General features: G+C 57.1%; 3 protein-coding genes and 1 non-coding gene across 4 annotated transcripts; 3 read left to right on the top strand and 1 right to left on the bottom strand.

Annotated features, from left to right (window-relative positions):
* Positions 1-245: 245 nt before the first annotated feature.
* Positions 246-7,326, bottom strand: ABHD8 (abhydrolase domain containing 8). Its single transcript, XM_027969450.3, has 5 exons — positions 7,139-7,326; positions 5,166-5,913; positions 2,795-2,965; positions 2,434-2,650; positions 246-943 (listed from the first exon to the last, which is right to left on the bottom strand). Exons 2-5 carry the CDS (start codon positions 5,903-5,905, stop codon positions 773-775), a joined length of 1,299 nt encoding a protein of 432 aa, XP_027825251.1. The 5' UTR covers positions 5,906-5,913; positions 7,139-7,326; the 3' UTR covers positions 246-772.
* TRNAK-CUU (transfer RNA lysine (anticodon CUU)) lies at positions 1,562-1,634 on the top strand. Its single transcript has one exon. It is a non-coding gene; the product is annotated as a tRNA-Lys (tRNA).
* Positions 7,327-9,127: 1,801 nt separating the features above from the next.
* On the top strand, positions 9,128-10,407 carry MRPL34 (mitochondrial ribosomal protein L34). Its single transcript, XM_004008434.6, has 2 exons — positions 9,128-9,222; positions 9,443-10,407. The coding sequence occupies exons 1-2, from the start codon at positions 9,149-9,151 to the stop codon at positions 9,657-9,659; spliced, it is 291 nt and encodes a 96-aa protein (XP_004008483.1). The 5' UTR covers positions 9,128-9,148; the 3' UTR covers positions 9,660-10,407.
* A 976-nt stretch (positions 10,408-11,383) lies between these two features.
* On the top strand, positions 11,384-19,218 carry DDA1 (DET1 and DDB1 associated 1). The gene is made up of 5 exons (XM_004008433.4): positions 11,384-11,501; positions 16,361-16,441; positions 16,665-16,716; positions 17,481-17,542; positions 18,517-19,218. The coding sequence occupies exons 1-5, from the start codon at positions 11,499-11,501 to the stop codon at positions 18,625-18,627; spliced, it is 309 nt and encodes a 102-aa protein (XP_004008482.1). The 5' UTR covers positions 11,384-11,498; the 3' UTR covers positions 18,628-19,218.
* The last annotated feature ends 1,730 nt before the right edge of the window (positions 19,219-20,948 follow it).

Here is a 20,948-nt window from a genome sequence, read left to right as displayed (position 1 = left end):
GCATCAACCTTAGTTGGTTCTCCTCCTCTCCAGGGACTGTCCTCTGCTCCGGCAATGCTGCCCAAGGAGGCCCTGTGTTTTGAGAAGGGAGGTGAACTCGCAAAGCAAGCCTGGACCACCTACACCCTCAAGTCTTTGTGGGTCAGCCCTGAAGGGGAGGTACCTGAATCAATTCAGTCTACACTTGGGGAAACTGAGGCTCAGGGTGGCCCTATGCTGTGGTCACCCAACATTAGTCTGGAGGCTCAGATTGTCACTTCTTTTTATTGAGTTACTATAAGAGATGTGCAGGTTTGGTGGCTCCAGCCCCCTCCCAAGCCCTCCCCACTTGGGCAACAATAGCTCCCAGCGCCAAGGAATGGGGGATCAGGGGTCTCGGGCATGGTGGCGGGGGGCCCGAGAGTCCCCGCGGGGCTCGTGGGTCCTAGGATCAAGCACGGCGGACACGGAAGACAGCGGGGTGGCAGCCTGCCTCGGCCCTGGCATTGTGGGGGAGGGGGCTTCTGTACAAGGTCACCCTCCGCGGGGGTCGCTGCTGCAGCCCCGAAACACCGATGGGCCCCGCAGGACTAGAAAAGAGCAGTGTGTCCACTTGGCTCCCACGAATGCCGCGTCGTCCGTCCCAGCCAGCCAGGGGCCGTCTCCCTGACCCGACTCCGCCCACTGGGGCGAATGGCCCGCCCACCTGGTCCGCGCTGCAGGACCCAAGCCGGTTTCGGGACTCTTCCTCCCGTTCTTCGGCTCACTAAGAGATACCCGGCCAGCTCAGTGGCTACTTCTTTTCCTCTGGGGGCGCAGGCAGGGGCTCGGGCAGGGCCTTGGGCGAGGGCTCGGGCTCCCAGAGCAGGAATTCGTGGAGCAGCGTGTTGACGGTCTCCGGACACTCCAGCATCACCATATGACTACCTTCATCGATGAGCTTCAGGAAGGCCAGGAGCAGGATCTGCAGAGGAGGCCGGCTCAGAGCGGCCAGAGCCAGGGCCCGGGAGCTCAGGGCCGCTCAACCCCTACCTATGTATGGCCTGCAGCATCAGGAAGTCTTTCTTGCAATCTACCCTGTATCCCTTCATTTCCATACAAGGGGGAGCTAGAGGATAGCCTGTCACTCTCCACGCGTTTTAAGTCGCTTCAGTCGTGTCTGACTTTTTGCTACTCTATGGGCTATAGCCCGCCAGGCTCCTCTGTTCATGGGATTCTCCAGGCAAGAATACTGGAACAGGTTGCCATACCCTCCTCCAGGGGATCTTCCTGACCCAGGGATCGAACTGGTGTCTCTTAAGTCTCCTGGCAGGCAAGCTCTTTACCACTAGTGCTGCCTAAGCTTGGCCTGTCACCCTGCTGGGGCCTAATTCAGTATTCATTCATTCTGCCTTTCTTAAGTGCCTACAATACGTCCAGAGCAGGATTTTTCAACTTGGGCACTCGTGGCATTTGGGGTGGAGTCATTCTCTGAGATGGGGACTACAGGATGTTGAACAGCACCCCTGGCTCCAATCCACTAGGTGCCAGTTGTAGCATCCCACTCCCCCACCACAGTGTGACAAAAATCTCTCCAGGGAATTCCCTGGTGGTCCAGTGGTTAGGACTCTGCATTCTTACTACTGAGGGCTCAGGTTCAATCCCTGGTTGGGGAACAAATATCCCACAAGTTGCACAGCATGGTCAAAAATAAAATAATAATGAAATTAAAATAAAATCAGACACTGCCAAATATCTCTAGGGAGCAAAGTCATCTCAGTGGGAACTCACTGAGAGTGACAGACGGACAGAGTCTCTCATGCTAAGGTCGGGTTTCTCAATCTCCACAGGGTAGACACTTGGCATTGGGTCATTTTCTGCAGTGGGGCTGTCTTGCTCACTGTAGGTAACTGAACAGCATCCCTGGCCTCCACCCACCAGGTTCCAGAAGCACCTCCCTCGCCCACAGTCAAGACATGTCTGCAGACATTTTCAAGTGTCCCCTGTGGGGCAGAATCATCCCTGGTTAAGAACCGATGGTGCAGAGCTATTCTAAGCACTAAGGATCCTAAGACCCTTTCTGGGGAATCTGATCTAAAGACCCCCACTCGCCCTCTTGCAGGATTCTGTTGCCCATCACAAATCCCAACTGTGAAGAGCGCCTTTTTTCTTTTTTTGGCCACACCGCATGGCATGTGGGATTCCAGTTCCCCAATGAAGGGTCCCCATGCCCCCTGCAGTGGAAGTGTGAAGTGCTAACCACCGGATCGTCAGGGAGGTCTGACAAAGGGTGCCTTTTAGTGGGCAGAGGGAACAGCACATAATCCGACCTCCTGCCCCAGGCAGCCCCACCTTCTGGATTCTACCTTTGACCCTCAATCTAAGGTCTGATGTCCCTGGGGCTGGAGCACAGAGCGGAGTCCCCCTGGGGTGTGCAGGGGGGATTTGAGGGGTGTGGTGACTGGGGTGCCATACCTCAGCCATGCGCTGGTCTTCCTCCACTGGCACAAACTTGTCGTGCATGCCGTGGACGAGCAAAACCGGCACGGTGAGCTCAGCGTGGTAGACCTCGTCGCCCTCGGGCCAGTACTGGCCGCTCATCATGGCCCGAAGCACAAAGGAAGACACATTGAACGCATTGCCCTCCTTCAGCAGCTGCTTTTCTTTGGCCCCTTGGCGGGCGAAGCCGGCCCTGGGGGTGGGGGTGGGTGGGGAGCACTGCTGGAGCCCTCAGGCCATCTCAGCCACCAGCGGTGCTCCCCATGCCAGCCCCAGCCATATAGCCTCCCCTCCCGTCCAACTTGGGGAGATGTCAGGGCAGGGCCGGGTCACTCACTTGAGGAAACTCCAGGCCAGGCAGGGCGACAAACAGCGCAGGACGCACGTGGGCATGTTGAAGACGGAGCAGAAGCTGGGCTCCAAGGCCGTGGGCCCTCCGCCGTTGATCATGATCACCTTGTGCACCAGGTCCGGGTACTCGTGTGCCAGGAATGTGCAGAAGGAGACACTGCCCGCCGGCGGATGGTGGGGAGAGTCAAAAGGCAGCGGTCAGCAGGGCACAAGCAGCGAGAGGGTGAATGCCCTCCCCTCACCCAGAGGCAGGTCCTTGAAGGCCAAGATTCTTCCCATGGGGTCCATGAGCACCACATGGGGGTGAGGGATGGGAGGGGCAACCCAAATGCCCTGAAATTGTGTGACTGTGTGTGTGTGTGTGTGTGTGTGTGTGTGTGTGCATTCGTGCATGTGTTGAAGGCAGATTTTTTTTTTCTTTTGGAGAAAGGATCTACATACAGAACTTTTATCAGATCCTCAAAGTCATCATAACTCCCAAAGAGGTAAGAATTACTTATTATCAAGTGTTGGGAAAGCTATTTGATTAAACAAAACCTTTGGCTTCTCAGAGAACATCACTGTTTCCAGTGTATCCCTTCCCTTTAAATCTGACTGCAGTGCAGGAGACCCTGGTTTAATTCCTGGGTTGGAAAGATCTGCTGGAGAAGGGATAGGCTACCCACTCCAGTACACTCGGGCTTCCCTTGTGGCTCAGCTGGTAAAGAATCTGCCTGCAATGCGGGAGACCTGGGTTCGATCCCTGAGTTGGGAAGAGCCCCTGGAGAAGGGAAAGGCTACCCACTCCAGTATTCTGGCCTGGAGAATTCCATGGACTATATAGTCCATGGGGTCACTAAGAGTCAGACACAGCTGAACGACTCATTTCACTTGACCTTCCCTTTAAGGATCTTCTCTTATCAGCCTCTGGGTTTGTCGAATCTGCCTGCTTTATGCAAGGTGGAAGCCTGCAGGTACCTCTCATTACCCCGAAAGCAGGGTTTAGGCAAATGACGGCCTGAGGGCTAGCTGCTTGTTTCTGTTGTTAAACTTCACTTTAAAATTCTGGTAATGTGTAAAATAGCTTATAAATAAAGATTTATTGGAACAAAGCCACACCCAAACAATTGTAAATTTGTTTACAATTATGTCTGCTTTCCTTCTAGAGTGGTAGGCTTGTGAAGTTTCAACGGAGACCAACCATAAGGCCTGCAAACCTAAAGTATTTACTCTTTGGCCCTTTGAGAAAAAGTTTGCCAACTCCTGCTAAAAAGAGGGACAGGATACGAGCAGGAGTCAAATGGACTTGACTGTGCCAGTGACTTGGGCAAACTCCTTAACCCCTCTGAGATATCATCTCCACATTTGTGACACAGAACCTGTGCTGACCTCATAGGATTGTTATGGGGTCACAGGAGTTTGCACACATGGGTGGTCATTTAATGGAGGAGTCATTATTGTAAGCAACCACTTTGGGGTATGTTTTCCTATAAACAAATGGGAGCTATGCTACTTCCTAGTCTGGCCTTCCTTTCTTTTATGTAACATTTCTTTTTCTTGTCTAATTGCATGCACTACAACTTCGAAAACAACAGCTCTCAACCTGGCTGGCTGATCAGACCCTGCCTTTCATCCTGGGTAAGGACGGAAGGGTACCACTTGGCAGCGATCAGACACCAAGACCCAGAGCCTTCCATGATGTGGGCTCTCATCTAAATGCCCAGGTGGTATTATCTACCACCCCTTTTAAGGGAGAGCACATGCATATTAAGGCACTTCAGTCATGTCCGATCCTTTGCACCCCTGTGGACTGTAGCCCTCCAGGCGCCTCTGTCTGGGAGGATTCTCCAGGCAAGAACACTGGAGTGGGTTGCCATGCCCTCACGCAGGGCATCTACCCAAGCCAGGGATTGAACCTGAGTCTCTTACGTCTCCTGCATTCGCAGCCAGGTTCTTTACCACTAGTGACACCTGGGAAGCCCTTAAGGGAGAGTGAATTGAAGTAAACTGTACCCTTGTAAACAAAGATTATGAGATTCCAACTGGTCTTTGCTTAGAGCCCTTGGCGTCACCAGAGCAACCAGTTCTTGGATTTAATAGAAGACAGCGGTTTTCAGCTAGGGGTGATTCTGCCCACCAGAGGACCTTGGCACTATCTACAGGAAATTTTGACTGTCACAGTCATCACTAGACCATCGTGCTAGTTCAGGGATTGAGACACTGCCCTAAAACAGTGTGAAACAACAGTATTGGTGGCAGGAGTCCATGTGTTGTTGTAGATGTTAGTGGGATTTTTCAAAAAGGGAAATTTGGTGAGTGGGTGTGGTTCCTGCCAGTCCCCACCCCTCACCCCCATTCCCGCCGCAGCATTGGCTCACCCATAGGAATGCCCAATAAGCACGTTGCGCTTCTTGGCATAGCGCTTGAAGATTGCACGCATGTCCTCCGCCAGCGCATAGAAGGTGTAGGCGGCAGCCACTTGGGGCGCTGAACTGGCCCCGTGGCCGGCCAGGTCAGGCGCCACCACCTCGTAGCCCAGGCGCACAAAGAAGTCCAGCTGTTCCTTCCAGATGGCCAGGGAACCGCCAACACCGTGGATGAAAAAGAGCACCACGTCAGCCTGGGCGCCCTTACAGCTGGTGATGCGCTTCTCACAGTCAATGTGGATGGTCCGCTTGGGGCGTCGGGCTCGCCGCCGCCGTCCACCACTGCCGCTCCCAGCACTGCCTGGGACCGAGCGGCCATCGCTGCCCGCTGGGTCCGCCAGCTCTACCTCAAGGGCGGCTGGTGGCTCCCCAGAGCCATTCTGCCCGAGCAGGAGGTCAGCTCGTGGTGCTCGGCCCAGGTTCTCCACCAGTAACCGCCCATTGCGGTACACGGTGATTCTGCGCTGGCAGCGGACCAAGCCGGACTGGTCCCCCGGGGCGGCGTCCGACAGTGGTGGAGGTGGGGTCGGGGCCGGAGCGGGTCCCGCATGCTTTACCCGCAGCACACGGCCAGGTTTGACCTCCACAAATGTGTAGCCATCGCTGGACTCCACGCTCTCCAGGGGACCTACTGCGTTGGGTGGCGCACCCAGCAGGCAGCAAAAGATCCCATCGGTCACGCCGGTCAGCATGGTGTGTCCTGTGAGTGTGGGTGACAGCCAGGTCAGAGGCTGTCTGAATAGGAAGCCCTTCATGCCCACACTACCCACTCTCTATACCTGGGGTGGGTGAGCTGCACTGGGAGGCCCTGTCTAGGCCCCAGTTTAGAGGTAGTCAGAACCAGGCACGGACTGAGATGTTTTGTCTGGTCAGTGCCTGTGTGGTAGTCAGCCAGTCCCGTGGGTCAGCCTAGTCTACCTCAAAGAGAAGGCTGTGGCTATGGCTGACACCAAGAGGCATCCATGGGGAAGGTGGTAGAATTGGGGTTTGGGGGACTTCCTGGAGGAGGGGACACTGTGGCAAATGTGACGCATCCCTGAGGACCCTCCAGCTCAGGTTTCTAACTTCTGCCTTCCTAAATCCGTTCATTCACTTGTCCATTCATTCACTCATGCATTCTTTTGTTAACTCACTTTCACTAAACCAGCATAACTTGAAGGCTCCAAAGATATCTTAAAAATATGCAGATCCCAACAATGAGCCCCCATCCCAGGCCTCTAAACGTGGTTTCTGAAAGTTGAGGCCCTGAGAGAGGAGTTTCAGGACTGAGCTCCAGAAGGCCTTATCATGGGTGCAATGGATCTGTTTCACAGACCAGCAAGCTGAGGCCCAGACACTCTGGGAAGAAGCTGCTCTGTCCCCACTGGTCAGTATCCTGGATTCTAGGGAACGTGATACACAGCCTCCAGTGGTGGAGGTGAGGATGGAGCCCTGGCTGGGGGCCTCCAGGCCTCCATCCCCGCTCCCTGGGCCACCCCCCGCCCCCCGCGCCGTGGCCATGGCAACTGCAGGCAGTTACATAACTCGAGGGGGATACCCGTGCAGCACACCCCCATTGTTTAGGCCCTGATGATGGGACCAACCCTTCCCCGTCCCCATCCTGGGCTCCGCGGGGATAATGAACGCCGAAAATCCAGCCTGCGGTAGCCCATACTTGCTGGTGGAGGGGGAGCAAGCCGCGCCCCCCTCCTCCAGCGGGGTTCCAACCCGGGATTGCGGAGGGGGGCGCAAATGCGCCATGCCAGCCCCCCTCCACGGAGCCAGGCCCTCAGCTCCTGGTTGCCCGTCAGCTCGGTGGCGGGATCGAGGCCACTGGGGCACCGCGGCTTTCTAAGAGCCCAAGGGCGGGCTTTGTGGACACCTCCTCCAAAGTGAAAGATCCAGGGGCCTCAATGTCCCTTTCCCACGGCCCTCTCCTTGCTCACCTCATCGAGGGCCCTGGGACCCGGGGCAGGGCAGAGGGGTCCCGGGCAGAGAAACCAGCGTCCGCCTGCAGGCGCCGTTTACATGGTGGCGCGGGGTCTGGCCGGGCACGTCTAAGCGGGCGGGCACGGGCCCGGGGCGGTCAGCGCGGGGACATCCCGCTACCTCGGAGCAAGCCGGCCCTTTAAGCGTCTCCCCGGGCGGGACCGTGAGCCGACTGACTGGCGTCTCGGCCAATCGCAGCTGCGAACTGACCTGGCCTAGTTAGACTGCCAATCAGACTCGGAAGCTCCGAGATTAGGGCGGGCTCTTGGGGCAACGGCCCCGCCCCCCTCGGGGGTTTACGGAGGTGGAAGGAGAGATTGGGCCTGGTCCAAGGCCGAGAAGGGGTCGGAACCTGAGGACTTCCGGGCCCCTGGGAGGTAGCAACCGGAGCCCTCCTCGCTGCAAAGAGGATTTCCTCGGCTAGCCTCAGCCTCCGTACTGGCCTGTCTCCTCTAAACGTCGCCCCAATGCCCCTTTCTCTAAGCTCACCTTTTCTTTCTACAACCTCGCAGATCTTTGCAATTTGCAAAGGAAATTTCAAAAGGCGAGGAAACACGCTCATAAAGGGCACAAGGTCACAAAGTAAGCTGGAGGCGCAGAGATGGGACTTGGAACTACGGCTGTGTGACTCCAAGTCCTGTAAATAGTTATTCTTTAAACCATTAAACAGGTATCTTGGGGCTATTAGGAATTAGTGTCACAGACAGGCCATTTTAACTGTTGGTCAATTTAACTGGTGACTCTGGTTCCAGCTGGAGCCAGAGAGCCCACAGTTCAAATCCAGCTTCTGCCGTTTGCCGATATATGACCTTGGGCAAGTCTCTTCCCTGAGCCTCCATTTATTTCTTTATGAAATTAATTCCCTCTCCCGCATGAGTTTGCTAGGCAGGTAAAACACTTAGCGAGGAAAGTGCTCCATACGTTATTGACATTATTATTGTACTGCTGTCGTACTGTAGTGGTTTGCTAAATGATGGTGCAGGTAGGATGGGCTTCAGATGACAAGGGGTTAACCATCCCTTGCCCACTCCTATCCCCTGGAATTTGCTGCCAGAGCTGGATTAGGTCCAGCCACCCACTCTTGCCCACTCAGGGTGCTCCTGGGAGACTACAGTTTTATTCATGCAGAAAAAAAATTTCCCGCCCCCTCCCCAAGGTGGGTGATGTTGCGGGGTGGGGGCGGGTTGGACCAGAGGGAGGGACTGGAGTCGGGGAAAGGAGAGTATCTGAAGAGGATTTTTAAAAGATGAACGGGAGAGCACCAAGCAAAGGAGGGAGGGTGTGTGTGTATGTCGAAGGCAGGCTTCAAATGCCTGTCAAATATTTTCCCTGGGACAATGGGGCGCCATAGAGGGTACATAAGAAGGGAAAGAGCTCAGGTATGAGCATTAGGAAAATAGAGACTGAACGGGGGCACCATCAAGGGCAAGCCTGCAATCCTTGAGTTTTGCAGATTGAGAAATTGAATGACCACCCCAAGGACATCCAGCCAACTCCAACTCAGACCTCCTGGGCTCCCCTCCAAGGGGCGGAGACTTGGCTGAGGAGAAAGGAAAGCTGCCAGCCAGCTGTGCGCCATCTGCCTTGCTCCTGCTGGGGATGGGAGATTGAACCAGTCGTTTCCTGAGGCTGCCACCAGCTGCACCACCGTCGCCCCCGGGCACCCTCTGCAGGTCTACAAAAGAAGGAACTACAACTCCCAGCAGACTCAGGGAAATAATGTTTTGTGGGCAAGCGCATGCGGAGAAGGCGCCGTTCGCGTGCCGCCTGCTGGTCCAGAAGAACTACACTCTCCTGCGGGCAATGCTCACGCCAGAGGTGCGGTGAGTCTACGTAGGACTACAATGCCCAAGGAAATGTGGGCTCTGCTGTAGAAGAAACTACATTTCCCAGAAGCCCTCGTTCCGCAGCTGCGGAGCCTATAGGCTGCGGAATAGCTGGAAACTGACGGCGTGCTGCGGCTGAACATGGCTTTCTCGGTCGGATCGGTGGGTTGCCTGTTGGGCCCCGTCAGTAGGTCAGCGGGGCTGCTGGGTGGCAGGTGAGTCTTCATGGGGACAGCTTCTCAAATCTGGGAGTAAGAGCGGCGTCGAGGGCTGCCTCCAGGTTATTTACCAATCGCATGACCTTCCAGTGCCTTGCGAACTCCTCGAGTACCTTTTCCTTCCAGGCTCCCTCCCGGCCGAAGCTTGGAAAGGTTGAACTCCACGCGGAAGTCACATAGCGCCCCCTCTGACCTTTCTCTCTCTCTGCTCCCGCAGGTGGCTCCAGGGTCCCCGGGCCTGGCTGGGGCTCCCTGACACCCGAAGACTCCCCGCCATGCAGCAGACCAGGGGCAGGACGCGCGGGAACGAGTATCAGCCAAGCAACATCAAACGCAAGAATAAGCATGGTTGGATCCGGCGCTTGAGCACGCCAAACGGCGTCCAGGTCATTCTTCGCCGCATGCACAAGGGTCGAAAATCGTTGAGCCATTGAGGAGCGCGACGTGGCGGCTGGATCTCCCCGTTAAAGCATTTCCCTCGCTTAGCCTGCGGCCGTTTTTGTGGAGAGCTGAGAAGCAAAGAGTCGGACACGACTGAGCGACTGAATTGAATTGGGGAGCAGGGACTACTGGGACAGACATGAATCCTCCTGTAGATTTCTGGAAGAGGGAATGGGAAGTCAGACCTTGCCAGAGTGCCTTTTTACACTCTTGAATTAGGAAGACTTTGGGGCAATAGTCCACAGATGGTACAGTGAACACTTTTGTAGCCCAGTACATAGCTGTATTCACAACTTGTCCTACCTTCTCCTGTGAGGCAGATCTAAATATTTCAGAAAGCACCTCTCTAAAATAAGGTTCCGTTAATACATATTAACAAAACTTTTCACAGATTAAAAAAAAAAAAGTCAACAATTCCTTTATGTTGTTAAAAGTCTAATAAATGTCCAAATTTTCACTTGTCTTATAAAATGTCATAATTCTCACAAGTTCTAGGAAGGCTTGTGAGCGGTGGGAGGGGTTTGAACCCTCCACCTGCCCCTTGGGGATGGGCACTGTGATCTGGAGCAAGACAGCCCTCTGAGGTTCTTTTGGTTCTTGTAAAAAGGGACTTCCCTGGGACTTCCCTTGGGACTTCCCAAGTGGTTAAGATTCTCCACTTTCCCAACTGCACGGGGGCAGGTTCAATCCTGTATGCTGTGTGGTGCGGCCAAAAATAAAGTAGATTCGTCCTTAAAATGAGATGCTCATTTCTTCTTTGCTATGTTGTTGGTGGTGGTTTAGTCGCTAAGTTGAGTCCGACTCTTTGCAACCCCATGGACTATAGCCTGCCAGGCTTCTGTCCATGGGATTTTCCAGGAAAGAATACATACTGAGGTGGGTTGTCATTTCCTTCTCCATGTTGTTGGAGTAATAATATTCCGTAACTTATTGAGTACTTCCTCAAAAAGTCCTCGTATCCAGGCTGTCAGGCTGGGGGTGGTTTTGTGGGGCTTATTCATACCCAGGCAATTTGGACCCAGTGCACAGTGGAGTCAGGGCTGGGAGGATGATCGTGAGGATTGTAGGAACCCAGAGGAGGCACTGGACTTTGCCTTGGGAAGAAGGCAGTAAGACAAGGCTTATTCGAGAAGGTGGTCCAGAAGGAGAGATTGGACGAGTCAGGATAAAATGTGGACGAAGGAGGCCGAAGAGTCCCAGAATTTCGGGGCAAGGAGGCGGGACTGGATCTTTGGGCTACTGGGGAGCCACGGGAAGTGTTTCAGAGATAGTCTATTCCGTCAGTTCAAAGATAGTCAAACGACTAGCGGGGAAGTTTAGATATGCGGAAACCTAAAGGTTGGAACCCTGGGTAGGAGGCTGGGAGTGTTACGGCGGGTGCCCATCCTTCCAGGGCTGCTGTGAGAACTCCATGAACCACCATGTGAAAAAGCGTAGCAAATGTTAGAGAGCGGCGGGACCTCCGGGTGTTGCGGACTACAAATCCCAAGGGGCTTTGGGGACCCGGCCTCCACCCGTTTCCGATTTCACCGCTCACAGCTTGCAAGTCTCGGGCGGGGTTTTGCTCTCTCAATGTAACTTGACCACGAAGGAGGAGGCGTGACGACCAATGGGCGCGTGGTTTAGCTGGATCTGGCCAATGGTGGGGCGCAAAGACCGCGTAACTTGGGGGCGGAGCCAGAGGGCAGACCAATGATGGAAGGGCGGTCGCACCATCAGTTTAGGCTGCGCAGTGGCTGGAAGTTACTGTGCGGCGGCGGCTAAGAAGGCGGCTGTGGTGGCGGTGGCGGCGGCTGAGGCGGTGGCTGAGGCGGTGACGGAGGAAACAGAAGATGGTGAGAGCGGCCGACAGGGCCGTATTCCCCCTCCGTTCGACAAAATGGCGCCACGGGCCCACCCACTTCCAGTAATCCCTGAGGCCCCTCACCGCCCTACCCGGCCCCCTCTGACCCGGCCCCCTCTGGCCCGGCCCCGCCCCTCCATCTGACCTGTGACCTTCGATCCCCCCCGGACCGTGCTGTGAGCTTCCTGCTTACCCCACCCTGGCTCCATCTTCGACCCCTGACCTTTTTTAGGCTTCCAGGCCCTGACAACTCATTCATTTCCGGGTCGCGGGTCCCCCCGGAAATCGCCTGGTGGATGGGGATGGGGTCCCCCAGACCCCCAAACTCAGGCCTAGTACTCCGCGCCCCGAGCCTGGGCCTTTTCAGTTCGGGAGGGTTTGGGAGGCCGGCCTGAGCGTCGAGGAGGGGAGGGGGCTTGACATAGTGACATGCGGGGCTTTGTCGTCGAAGGAAGTGCGACATCGCGAATTGCCCTGGTCTCTCAGAGCCCTAACCCCACCCCCGACATTCCGGCCCAGACCAGCTGGAAGAGGGAGCAACTTTATCTCTCTAATCACCAGGCCCTTTCCCTGCTAAATGGAGGTAGCAATAGTCCAGACCTCATCGGGCTGTGATAATTTAGGGAACTGACGTCTTAAAGGGCTTGGGACAGTAAACGCTCAGCAGATAAGCTGGGTGACTCGGGGATGGTGACTTTCTCTCCCAGCTGTCTCCTCATCTTGAAGTGGGGATGATGCCAGCGTGTTGTTGGGAGGTTAAAATCCCGCCTTGGGCCACTCAGTCATCCTGGGGTTTGTGTCTGGTGGTTCTGTGGGGTTCAGTCTTTTCACCTGTGAAGTGGGACTCAGCCTTAGAGTTGGGCTGAAGTCCTCTCCATTCCCCCCACTATTTGGCATCCTCAGGGCTGACAAAGGTGATGGAAGCTTTTGTCAGGGCAAATCAAACAGCACTGTCCCTGGACTCAGAGTCCCAGCCCACAAGGTGTAGTTCTTAGAATGTCGTGGGGGATGGGCAAAAAAAGACTTCTTGTCAGAAAGAGTATGGAAAAGTGGTAAGTTGGTTCCTAGCAGGTGGGTCCCCAGGCCTGGGCGTTATCTTCGATTGCTCGCTGCAACCTTATTGCCCGCGTTCAGTCCCTAAAGAGTGTTCTGTTGGCTCACCCTCCAGAACGAATTCTGAATCTGTCCACGGCTCCCCACCCTGGTCCAGGCACTGCCACCTCCCGCCTGAACACCTGCTCCAGCCTCCTACCTGGTCTCCTTGCCTCCATCCTGCCCCATTGAGTCTGTAATGCACCAAGGACCAGAGGGCGCTTTTAAAGATATCAATCAGATAATACCACCATCTCGCTCACACAACATTCCGGGAGCTTCCTGTTGTCACCCCAGTGAAACCCACCTCCCCCCTCAGCCTCCAAAGTCCCCCCTGCCTACCTCTGTGGCCTCATCTGTACCCACTTCTCTCCTCTCCCCTTGAGCTCCAGCCACTGTGGCCTTGTTTCCACATCTTCACCTTCCAAGTCCCTGCCACTCCAGGGGCTTTGCACCTCTTACTCCTCCTGCCTGGAATGCTCATCCTTCCAGGAATATCATCTGCCGGAGGGCCCCTTTCTGACTGCAGGAGACCCCCATGTCTCTCTTTTTTCTGCACACCATTTATTTTCCTCATCTTGCTTTGGTTGGGTCACTGGCAGGCTGCCCACACAGGGACTGGCACACAGATACTCAGTGAGTGTTTGCTGAAGCAGTGGACAGCTTCTGGGCCCAGCTGTAGCTGGGATTTGTCTTGCTGAGGTGAGGATTTCTCCCTGTGTCTGAGGCTTCATTTTCCTGCTCAGCTAACAGGAAGTACAGGCCATCCCCTGTCTGCATTAATTTACTCAGCACAGACACATTGCTGCTAATAATGCTCAGTTGATGCTACCACCTCAGGGCTGCTCTGGGTAAAGCTATTTCTCCATGTTGTCTTACTGGAGCTCAGAACAACCCTGGTTCCCAGCAGGAACAGCCAGGCTGGGAGTTCACCCGCTTCAGGTCACACAGCCAGGGAGAGGCCCGTCCAGCATTCAGTGCAGGCCTGGGGCTCCGGAGCCTCTCACCACTCTGCCACCCGGTCCTGTGTGAGCCCTGTGAGGGGCCCAGGGTTGAGCCAACCCTGCGCTCTGCCTCAGGGAGGGGACAGTCCATGAAGGAGCTGGGTGTGTAAACAGATGGCCTTGTTGGGGTGGGCGTGATCATGGCTCCCGAGGTGTGGGGAGAGGTAAGGGGGAGAGGGGGTTTGAGCTGGCTGGAGAGGGTGGTGGGTGTTCCCCCGTGGAAAACGGAGGGGCATTGCTAGAGGGTGACTGAGGCTGGGGAGGGGTGTGGCAGTAGGCTGGCATGGGCCCAGCCCCACCGGGGCTGTGGAGGGGGACCCCGTCCCGTCCTTTCAGGTCTCAGGCCTGCATCACTGTGTCTGGGCCATCCCCCATCTCCGCTGTCAGGAGCCTCACGTGGCACCTCGTGGTGCCCTGTCCTTGTGGCCGCTCGGCTTTCACCACACGCTCTTTGATCCGCACCCGTGTCCCCGTGCACTGGCTGTTCCCGGGGGCCGGGGGTAGGACTGCTGTGGCTCCCTGCAGTGCCCTCGTGCCTGGCGTGGGGCCCACCACATGGCTGGGTCCCGAGAAAAGCCTGCCAGGTGGATGAAGCAGATCCCATGGTCTGGAACTGAGCTGAGGCAGGTGTCCTGGGAAAGGGGAGGCAGGTGTGAGGGGCTCTGCGCTGACTTCTGGGCAGTAGGTCACTCAGATATGAGGGCCGCCTCATATCAGATATGAGGGCCGCCTTCTGGGTGGGAGCAGGAGGCTCATCCCGCTGCCGTCTTGCCTAGGCCCAGCAGGGGGAGAGATTGGTCTCACGAGGTGAAACCTCTGTTCCTGCCTGCCCCAGAGCGGGATGGGGGAATCCCCCGAACGGCGGCTTCCCCGAGGGCACAGCCCACAGGGGTCAGGAGCACCCAAGGGAAGGTTCACATGGCCTGCGGGCTCTGAGCCTCAGCTTTTAGGCGGGGAAGAGGGGGCACTGGCGTCACGGGAGCAGGAGCTTTACCTCCAAGACTGGGCAAACCTGGATTCAGCCAGCTCTGTGTTTCCCTTTGGGGCTGGGGGACCTCTGACGCGTGTCACGTGAGCCTTCTGCCTCCGTTTCCTCGACTATGAGGGGGTGCCTCCAGCGTGGGAGGGCCCTGGTCCTCCCCCTCTGTGCCCCTGCAGGCCTGAAGGCAGTATTGCTTTCCTGCTCTGCTGGGCGTCAGTTGCTGCCTCAGGCTCTCAGCTGCCGTTCCTCCTCAAGGCTCTTGTGCCTCGGGTTCTGAAGCGGACACAGCTCCTGTTGGCCTTTGTTCCTCACATCTTGCGCCCAGAGACCTGACCCCCGCCCAGAGTCAGGGTCTTCCCCTTCCAGAGCACCCAGCTGGTGCCAGCATGCCAGGGAAAAAGGACTTCCCACGAGTCAGGGCCGTGGATGAATGCGGTTGCTGGCTCCCTAGCACCTTGCAGACCTAAAGCTTCTGGCACCTGCGCCCCTGCCCCAGGTAGTGAGGTGTGAGGGGGCAGGGGTGGCTAACCTGCTCCCTTTAGAATTCTGCCCACCCTCCCCACCAGGCGTTCTCCCCTCACAAAGCAGCCTTTGGATGTTGGGACCTCAGGAGCAGCCCCCGAACTGACCCTCGTCCCCACAGTGTTTGACGAAGAGCTCAACCATGTTTAAGAAGCTAGCACTGACAGACTGGAGCTTAGGTTTCTGAGTTTTCACAAGACTTGGAAGCTTGGTTGACCCTGGGCTCTGTCCGGGTCCTGCGTGCAGGCAGCCCCTGAGTCCCAGCTGCCCTTTCCCCTTCACCCAGGCTCCTCCCCCAGCTCCGTGCATTGTCATGGGGTGTCTTAGGGCAGATGAGTCTCTCTCCATCTCAGGACTCTATTAGAGATGCCTAAATGGAGATGAGACCAGGAGTTTTATCTTCAACAAGCACAGAAGGCAGGTCTGCAGTCGGATGGCCTGGGACCAGTTCCCCACCCTGCTGCTCACTCCTGACTTGACATACGTATCTGTTCCTTTTTGAGCCTCAATTTCCCCGCACCTCTTGGGCTTCCTTGATAGCTCAGTTGGTAAAGAATCCACCTGCAATGCAGAAGACCCTGGTTCGATTCCTGGGTCGGGAAGATCTGCTGGAGAAGGGATAGGCTACCCACTCCAGTACTCTTGGGCTTCCCTTATGGATCAGATGGTAAAGAATCCACCTGCAATGCGAGAGACCTGGGTTTGATCCCGGAGTTGGGAAGATTCCCTAGAGAAGGGAAAGGCTACCCACTCCAGTATTCTGGCCTGGAGAATTCTGTGGCCTGTATAGTCCATGGGGTCACAAAGTGACAGGGCTAGGGTGAGGACTGGGCATTCCTAGTAGCTCAGATGGTAAAGAATCTGCCTGCAATGCGAGAGACGTGGGTTCATCCCCTGGGCCGGTGATCCCCTGGAGAAGGGAAAGGCTACCCACTCCAGTATTCTTGTCTGGACAATTCAATGGACAGAGGAGCCTGGTAGGCTACAGTCCATGGGGTCACAAAAGAGTCAGCCATGACTGAGTAGCTAACACTTTCACTTTCTTGGGAGAATGTGCCCTAACCCCGGGGTTGTTTGCTCCTAAGAGTAGACACATCAGGTGGCCAGCCCAAGGGCGAGTTCTAGAAAACGTGATCAATGGGACAGAAAGAAGGAAGCGGAAGCTGTCTGGTAGCCCGCCCTGCCGCAGGTGCTCTGGGGGCGGCCCAGCCTGCCACCCGGTTTCTCACTCACCATCTTCCTGTCTTCCAGGCAGATTTTCTGAAAGGACTGCCTGTCTACAACAAAAGCAATTTTAGTAGATTTCATGCCGACTCTGTGTGCAAAGCCTCGGTGAGTACGTAGGCCGTAAGCTGCCTCGAGGGAAAGGGTCGGGGTGATGTGCAGCCCAAGGGTCAGAGTCTTGTCTGGAACAGAGGTCGAGCTTCAAGCCCAGCCGCCTCGAAATCCTTGCATGTCTTTTAATCCGCCTGGGAGTGAGGGTGCCAAGTTGAGGTGTGTGGGGACTGCAGACCCGCCCACTCTCCTAACTCATGCCTTCCCACCCCTCTTGCAGAACCGACGTCCCTCAGTCTACCTGCCCACTAGGGAGTACCCGTCTGAACAGAGTAAGTGGCTGCTGTCCTGTGCCATCCTGGCTGGCGAGGGGAAAGGCCATGGAGTGGTACAAGAGGGGACCTGTGGGAAGTTGGGCCACTCCCAGCCCTTGGGAGCAGCCGGAAGCCTGCCTTGCCCTGGGACCCTCCTTATCTCCCCACTGGCATCTACAGTCTGCCCTCGTCGAGTCAGATGGGCCCCGCTGGCTCCACGACACAGATCTTGAGACTTGTACCGTGGGGTGGGGGACCCATCCCAGCCTGGGGTGGGCAGCCTGGGGAGGGAGTGTCTGGAAGAGGGACCTGCAGGGAGAGGCCTGGAGCCCGCAGAACAGGGGGATCTCACGGTTACTTATCGTGGTCCTGGTGTGTTCTTTTAACTGTGAAAAAGAACCCCAGACCTTTCTCGGCGCGCTCTGCGGTCACTGGGGCTTAGTCACGTGGATCTGTGCTCCTGGTCTGTCTGGGCAAATAGGAGCTGGCAGGCTGGGGCTCGTTCCCTGCCTGAGGGTGGAATCCGCGCTCCCCTCCAGACTCGGCCTCCACCTGGGAAGCCGGGACCCTGTCGCGGCAGCCGGCTCGGGCTGCTGGTGGTGGCAGTGCTCAGGTCGGTGGGGGGGTTTGGCTTCTAGAAATCTGCTCCTGGGTTGGGTGTGTGACTTGAGTCCCAGAGAGGCCACCCAGAGCAGTGACAGCCCAGAGGCCATGTAAGGGAAGGCGGTGCCAGCCGGGGTGGCCAGCTCCTTCCTGCAGCTTTGTCTGTCTTTCCTCCTCAGTCATCGTGACAGAGAAAACAAACATTCTTTTGCGCTACCTACATCAGCAATGGGACAAAAAGGTAAGGCGCGTGGGGGTTGGGTGCTGGGCCTTGGGGAGGAGCACGGTGCCCAGCAGGGCCTGTGAGCTGGGGGAGAACACGGGTGGCTGGGAGAGTGAGTGCTGGGTGGGGCCGTGAGGGCTAAGTAGGAGTTTGCCAGATGATCCAGGAGAGGGAAGAATGTTCTGGAGGAGAGATGGGCTGTGCCGAGGCCCTGGGGCTCTGGTGCTCCGGGACAGGCAGGAGCTTGGTAAGCTGTGCCGAGAGGTCTGGCTCCCCAGAGGGTGTGGGGAGCACGGCCCCAGTGGCAGGTGGACGTGGGTGCTATTACTTAACCTTCATTCAATGATGAAATGCTCACATGATTAAGAAATTCAGGCTCCACTGGGGTGTGTAGCTGAGGTGAAAAGTCATCTTCCCCACAAAGGGCCGTCTTTCGGACAGGATTTTTTTTCCTTCCTTGAAAATCTGCCTGTGTAGTCTTGCCGCATGGTCAGGCGGTCTTATTTCCTCTAATGCTGACCACTGGACAGTGGCCTGCTCTGGGCCAGGTTGAAGGGGACCCCATGATGCAGTGACTGCTCGGAACACCCCAGCCCCCGGGCTCCACAAGCCTTGCTCCCCACCAGTGAGGGAAGAGCTTTTCCCAAGTCAGCACACTTTCCTTTTCTGTGGCAATTTGGGGGCCTCACCAGGAGGCTCTTGAGTGCCCTTCACCCTCCGGCACAGTGAGTGGCTTCTGAGAAATGGGCCACGTGGTGGGGGTCACTGAGACGTCGTGGTGACTCCGTGACATGCCTGTCACAGGCTGGGGTCCCCAGTGGCTTGGCAGGGCAGGTTCAGGGGACAGAAGGGTCTGCCTGGCCAGGGGCCTTGGATCAGCCCAGGCCCAGCTCGGGGAAGCACTGGAGCCCCGGAGCTGCAGAGGCAGCCTCAGACTTTAGGCGCTCCCCCCTCGGGGAAGCTCACAGCCACTCTGCTCCCCTGCCCCCCAGAATGCCGCCAAGAAGAGAGACCAGGAACAAGTGGAGCTAGAGGGTGAGAGCTCGGCGCCGCCCCGCAAGGTCGCCCGGACCGACAGCCCGGACATGCACGAGGACACTTAAGACTCGCGCCCCCCTCAGGCGCCTCCCGTCTTGTCTGCTCCTCGCCCACCTGCCTTGTGTAAGCGCCCCCCACCCCTCCCCTCCGCCGGCCCGCCCATACCCCTTCCACACCACTTCCAACCTCATAGGAGCCAATGTATTTATTTTCCTTGAGTTTTTATTTATGCTGTAAAACGCACCAAGCGATGGTTACAGGGGACGCCAGGCCCAGCAGTGTGATGTTGGTAGACGCTTTAAAACAGAGACAAAAACGTCGTTACTCACCTCCCCCCATCCCGCTCCCCTTCCTCCTCCTGCCCCCCAGTTCTCCTCTGGAAAACTGGAGCGTGTCTACGAGGGTCTAGAGCCGGGACCCCGCTGTGGCCGGCCGGCAAGGGTGGGGGCCCTTCTCCCAGCGCCCACCTCCCGGTCCGGTCCTTAAAGACTTTGCCTTGTCTCGAGTTCCACCGGGACCTATTCTGTGCCCAGACCTTGCTCTGAGCTCGAGTAAGGGGGAGAAGTCAGCCCTTCTGGATCTTTCTCTTAAGTCATTTTATCATGGACTAGTGCGTGCTCCATGTCCACCCCAATAAAAGGATCTTTCCTACCCGACCTTGCGTCTTTGCTCGGCGTGCCTCAGCGCCAGAGGACAGAGCCCCTGAGAGTCGTCCCATCGTCACCGGAGGAGCCAAGAGGGGCCTCCAGACACTGGGGCCCCAGAACCAGCTGGATCCTCTGATGGGCCTGCTTGGCCATCTTGGTCAGAGTCAAGACCTGCCTGGACCCTCCCCTCGGCCTCACCCGCATCAAAGTGTCCCCAAGGACCAGGACACTCCCTACCCCTGCCGGAGGAACGGTCTATGCTGCCAAGGATGGAGCTGTGGTGGGCCCCATGCCCAGAACATCAGCGAGCAGGGCGACATGCCCACCCGCCATCGCGGAGACAGGTGGCCTGGCCTCCCTCCCTGGCTCAGGAGGCGGCGTGCAGAGCGCCAAGGAAAGCCCAACCCCAGTGCCCTCAGCAGCAGGTTCCTTGGCCAGTCCCAGCCACCAGCTGGGCTGGGATTGGGGCTGACCCCAGGGAGGTAGGGAGCATTCAGGCTCCAGGCAGAAGGTTCAAGGCCCTGAGCACCAGGGCCCAGGGCCAGGGAATGCCACTTCTCCGCCCCCCTACCTTGAATGGGAGCCAGAGTGTTGGAGCCAGATTGCTAGGGTGTTGGGGGTGGTGAGGGGTGGGGCTGTGGAGCGAGGGAGACAACAGGCTGCAGGGGGTGCCCGTTCCAGGGTATCACCACGGAGATGCCAGCCTGAGTCAGACTGCTTGGGCCTGGGCCACCAGGGGTCTGCTGGGTGGAAGGTTCCAGGCTCAGCTGCCCAGTGATGAGGCCCAGCTCTGGGCGCCTCTGCAGCAGTGGCCATAAAGCTGGTGCTTAGGAAAGGCAGGTTTGACTGTGGTCATGCCAGGGAGGGCCAAGTCCCTGGAGGCTCTCAGACCAGCTGAGAATCGCTAGTCCCAGGGGTTGGCCTGGCCCTGGGGAGGCGCGTGGTGTCACCAGCTGTTGGTGACTGAGTAGATGGCAGGAGTTCAGCTTCAAAGGCCACGGGGCCCGGGCAGGTCTTGTCCTTCAGCCTGTCCTTACCCAGGCTCACCCACACCTCCCTGGCCCCAGGGGGCTGGATGCCATCTCCTGCCAGCCCTGTCCATGGTGTGGGTGGGGTCCCATGGCCTCTCCATGGTCTCCCCAGCTTAGGCCCCTCAGCTAGCCTCCACCCACTCCTGCCTTTGGGGCCCTCCTTACTCTGCTCCCCGAAAACACCACACTGCCTTCCCACACCTCATGCCTTCGCACAGGCTGCTCTCCTGCCTCTAGCAAACCCTGATGTCTTTTCTGGGGCAGGGCCTTCCTGACTCTGCGCCTCTGGATGTGGACCCCCTGAGGCTGAGGCCACGCCCATCCCTGGTCACTCAGTGAAGGGTCCTGGCCACTGTGACAGCGGTCTGATAGCAGTCACACCCTGGGGCCGTGCCAGCCCTTCCCCGATGCTGCCCCTGAACACATCGTCCCCATAACATCGAGACAGGCACCAGGTGCCTTCAGACGCCCGCGCCCCAAGTGCCCCCTGTAGCCCTTGACTTCTCAGATGTCAGCCTGGGAGGCAGGTATGCCAGAAAGGGTGGCTTTGCACGACCGAGGCTGGCTCAGGACCCACACCTACTACCTGACCTGCTGATTCCTGTCCGCACTTTTTGAGATTTCTTCCTTGGTCTAGGAGGCTGAAGATGGGGCCTGAGGCTCTGCAGCTCCTCCCAGGGGGCCCCCTAGGCCTGGATTTCTGGAGTT

Source organism: Ovis aries, chromosome 5 (genome assembly GCF_016772045.2).
Source record: "Ovis aries strain OAR_USU_Benz2616 breed Rambouillet chromosome 5, ARS-UI_Ramb_v3.0, whole genome shotgun sequence".
Taxonomy (NCBI): domain Eukaryota; kingdom Metazoa; phylum Chordata; class Mammalia; order Artiodactyla; family Bovidae; genus Ovis; species Ovis aries.
Note: the sequence above shows the minus strand (reverse complement) of the source record. Positions and strands in the feature narration are given on the sequence as shown.

Excerpts from the sequence above, each read along its gene's own strand:
- ABHD8 (XM_027969450.3), bottom strand. The coding sequence starts at position 5,905 with ATGCTGACCGGCGTGACCGATGGGATCTTTTGCTGCCTGCTGGGTGCG. Across the intron at positions 2,966-5,165 it reads CTTATTGGGCATTCCTATGG|TGTCTCCTTCTGCACATTCC; the intron begins GTGAGCCAATGC and ends GCCGGCGGGCAG. Across the intron at positions 2,651-2,794 it reads CTGGCCTGGAGTTTCCTCAA|GGCCGGCTTCGCCCGCCAAG; the intron begins GTGAGTGACCCG and ends CCCCACCCCCAG.
- MRPL34 (XM_004008434.6), top strand. The coding sequence starts at position 9,149 with ATGGCTTTCTCGGTCGGATCGGTGGGTTGCCTGTTGGGCCCCGTCAGT. Across the intron at positions 9,223-9,442 it reads GCGGGGCTGCTGGGTGGCAG|GTGGCTCCAGGGTCCCCGGG; the intron begins GTGAGTCTTCAT and ends CTGCTCCCGCAG.
- DDA1 (XM_004008433.4), top strand. Across the intron at positions 16,717-17,480 it reads GGAGTACCCGTCTGAACAGA|TCATCGTGACAGAGAAAACA; the intron begins GTAAGTGGCTGC and ends TTTCCTCCTCAG. Across the intron at positions 17,543-18,516 it reads ATCAGCAATGGGACAAAAAG|AATGCCGCCAAGAAGAGAGA; the intron begins GTAAGGCGCGTG and ends CCTGCCCCCCAG.